Source organism: Physeter macrocephalus, chromosome 8, assembly GCF_002837175.3.
Source record: "Physeter macrocephalus isolate SW-GA chromosome 8, ASM283717v5, whole genome shotgun sequence".
NCBI classification, from domain to species: Eukaryota; Metazoa; Chordata; class Mammalia; order Artiodactyla; family Physeteridae; genus Physeter; species Physeter macrocephalus.
Window position 1 is genome coordinate 13,966,972 of NC_041221.1, and position 3,667 is coordinate 13,970,638.

Genomic DNA, 3,667 nt, shown 5'->3' on the forward strand with positions numbered 1-3,667 from the left:
TCCGGGGCAAAAGGAGAAGATTGTAGTGTCCAGGCTTCCTTGAGGGGCCAAGGCCAGCAGCCGAGGGACAGGACCCCCTCCTGTTCCCACCCTGCCACTGGGGCCTCCTCCTCCCTGACATCTGGGCATATCACTCAGGGAGCATTTCCTCCTCCTTGCAAGCTGGGAGTGCCTGACATGACCTGGGCACCCAAGGAGTGTCCTATGTGCTGAGAGCATGCACCTGGACACCATCCATCCAAGGCCATTTACTAGCTGTGTGACTTTGGTCAAGTTCCTTAACCTCTCTGTGCCTCAATCTCCCTATCTGTAGAATGGGGACGATGATAGCGTTGAACAAACAGGGTCGTTCTGGGATTAAGTAAGGGCAGTTGCAAAGTACTCAGAACAGTGCCTAGTGTGTAGTGGGGCTGGCGTGTCTCATACGTAGCATCACTGCACTGCAGGAGAAGCTCCTGTGCTCTCTCCCTTGCAGGTGAGGACGGAGGCTCAGAGATTCGCTACTGAGGGGCGGGCAAGTTGCTGGGCTGCTCGCTGCCTGGAGAAGGAGCTGAGGCTCAGGCCCCGAAGGTAGTGACCTGGCTGAAGGCAGTGCCGGCCCTCGAGGGGCCCCTCTGTGGTCGCGCAGGCCGCCTCCACACACCCTGGGCCGCTCCAGGTTGCTAGCAGGTAAGGGGCTGCTATGGAAACCCCCGGCGTAGTGGAAAGTCCGAAACTCTACAGGAGCCTGTTTGCTAATCTCCAAGCCAGAGCCTGGGGTGACGCCTGATGCAGTCAGGCCAGCCTCATGACAGAGGCACCTGCAAGGGTGTCAGGGCTTTAAACAGTGAAGTGAAGACTTTGCTCTTCTTGGCAGTTTTAATTTCCCTTGAACCGTTGGCTTGTGACTAAAGCGTTCCCTAGGGACCACTCAGCCCCCCAGGGAGAAAATGCACTGGGTGCAGAGTGACACTGGAGGATCATGATGCTGAAAGAATCGGGGCTGTGGGCCAGTCACCCCAAGGCCACAAACACGGCTCCCTGGCAACTGGGTGCTTCTGTGTGTGAAATTTGGGGTCACGCAGGACAGGCAGGAGCGGCCCCCAAGCCCCACATCTCCACGGCTGCACCCACGGCACTGCAGCCTGTGGGCTCGGCGCCCTGGAGGTGGGCAGTGCCAGGGCCCTGCTCCTGACTCAGTCCCCAGAACGTTCTACAGGAGAGCTAGCCCCAGAGCTGCACGCTCAGGTCCTGGCCCTTGAGGTGTCAATGCCCTCAGCCCTCACCACCGCCCCCTGTGCCGGCCCCAGGCTGACGGAGCTCACGTCTCCACGTCCAACACCCCTGCCCCAGGCTTGCAGCAGCCCGAGGCCCAGAACTGAACCATCAGGGGCCCGGGCCTGCAGGTGGGGACACAAAGCCAGGGCTCCCAGGTCAGGAGGGGACACACAGTGCCCCACCCTGGACTCCCACCTCAGTGTAAAACATGAGGGCCGACGCATGTAAGAAGTCTCGGTGACACCCCCATCCCATCGGTCATGAGCCCTTCCCCCCGCCCCGTGTGGCTGGTCCCAGCCCAGTGCTGGCCCTGACCCCAGGCTTCCTGGAGCCCCCACTCACCCTCCAGCCCCGGCCCCAGGTGCCCAGCTTCTCTCCCTAACACAACCTGGCCAGACCGCTTCCTCCAAGTGTCCCCCCAACTCTGCAGGCTGACCACGGGGATGGTCCTTCCCCCTGCGTCTTGCATCCCTGCCCCCTACCCAGACCATGCTGTCTGGGCCCCCGAGAGCTCAGCATCCCTGGACGCCCCAGTCTACTGCCCCTGCCCACGAGCTGCCTGGGATGCTGTTCCCATCTCGTGGACTTGCTGCTGCAACCCTCCAGGAAGCCTTCCCTACTTCCCCCCAGAAGCTTCTGTCCCCCAGCCTCTGTCCCCCACCTAGGAAGACTCCTGGGGCGCCGCTTCCTGGGCTGTGAGCCAGACAAAGACAGAGGTTCCCGTGGCCCATACACAGGCATGTCTGTCCATGGGGCCAGCTGCCTTCCAGAAGCTTTACTTTCTAACACACCTGGAGGAAGTAGAAGGGGGGTATCAGCTGGGGACTCCCAATGGAGTGTGTTCATTTTAAAAATGAGAGGACTGGAAGCAACCTAAATGCCCATTGGCAGATGAACGGATAAAGGAGATGTGGTGCATATAGACAGTGGAATATTACTCAACCATGGAAAGGAACGGAATTGGGTCATTTGCAGAGATGTGGATGGACCTAGAGACTGTCATACAGAGTGAAGTAAGTCAGAAAGAGAAAAACAAATAACACGTGTTAACTCATATATGTGGAATCTAGAAAAATGGTACAGATGAACCTGTGTTTGCAAAGTGGAAATAGAGACACAGACGTAGAGAACAAACGTACGGACACCAAGGGGGGAAAGGGAGGGTGGGGTGAATTGGGAGATTGGGATTGACATACATACACTACTATGTATAAAATAAATAACTAATGAGAACCTGCTGTATGGCACAGGGAACTCCACTTCGCTGTACAGTAGAAACTAACACAACATTGTAAAACAACTAATAGCCCGATAATAAACAAACAAACAAACAAAAAATGAGAGGATTGAAGGTCAAAGAAGGAAAGCAACTTGCCCAGCATCACCAGCCTCCAGGCAATGCCCAGCTCTGAACCCACTGACATGCACTAGTCATACCCCAGGTCCTCCATCAGGTGGGTACATCCTCCTGCAGCCCCAGACCCTGAGCAGCTGCTGCGACGCTGGCAGCCGTGCCCACTCCCCACCAGGGGCTCTGCCCCCGCGCAGCCCCGTGGAGGCTTCCCGTGCTGCCTCTCCCAGCTGCTGGGGCACCTGGACAGCGCCTGCTCGTGTCTGACACTGGGCCCCAGGTGAGGTGAAGACACCTGTCCTGGCTTTTCCCCATTTGAACAGGGCCCTGTGGGATGCTGGCTGGAACCACATTTTGGGAATTGAGTCCAGAGGCCTCTTTAAAAAGGAAAGAAAAGCCAGCAGCCTGCTGGCGGGTGCACAAGGGGGCTGGCAGGTGGCTGGGACCATCTAGCGCTCGGGTTACAGGGAAGTTTCCGTTGCTGCCCCTGAGGAAGCTCCCCGGGCCCCGATTGGCTCGGGCTGAGCGGCCTTTGCTCTCTCCAAGGAGAGCCCGGTATAAGAGAGACCCGGGCCGTGAGCTCAGACCCGCGGAGGCCGGAGGACGCGCCTGGGGCGCTCCCTCTTCCCGGGCCAGGCGTGCCCGCCCAGGTGCCCGGCGGCGCAGGGGGCGCGCCAGGGCCAGGAGTCTGACACGGCCCAGACACCCCCCAAGTCCAGCGGCACCCCGAGGCCGCGGGACCCCAGGCGGGGAGAGGGGGCCCCCAGCCCCGCGTCCCCGACCCCGCAATGGCGGGCGAGGCCCGGGCCGGCGGGGACACGGCGCCGCGCCGCCTCCTGAGGCTGCACCGCACGGAGATCGCCGTGGCCGTGGACAGCGCCTTCCCGCTGCTGCACGCGCTGGTCGACCACGACGTGGTCCCCGAGGACAAATTCCAGGTGGGCCCCCATCCAGATCGGCAACCCCGCAACGCGCCCCAGCCGTCCCCACGCCCGCGCCCGCGAGCCGGCAAGGTCGCGGAAGACCCGCTCCAGAGGGACCCTCCCCACTCTCTCGCCC

General features: G+C 60.6%; 1 protein-coding gene across 1 annotated transcript in view; it reads left to right on the forward strand.

The window, feature by feature from the left end:
- Window positions 1–3,396: 3,396 nt before the first annotated feature.
- AIRE (autoimmune regulator) overlaps window positions 3,397–3,667 on the forward strand; it is a 10,116-nt gene continuing 9,845 nt past the window's right edge. Inside the window, exon 1 of the mRNA XM_024120075.1 lies at window positions 3,397–3,546. Within this exon, the coding sequence (XP_023975843.1) occupies window positions 3,397–3,546 (150 nt within the window). The remainder of the gene's footprint in view (window positions 3,547–3,667) is intronic.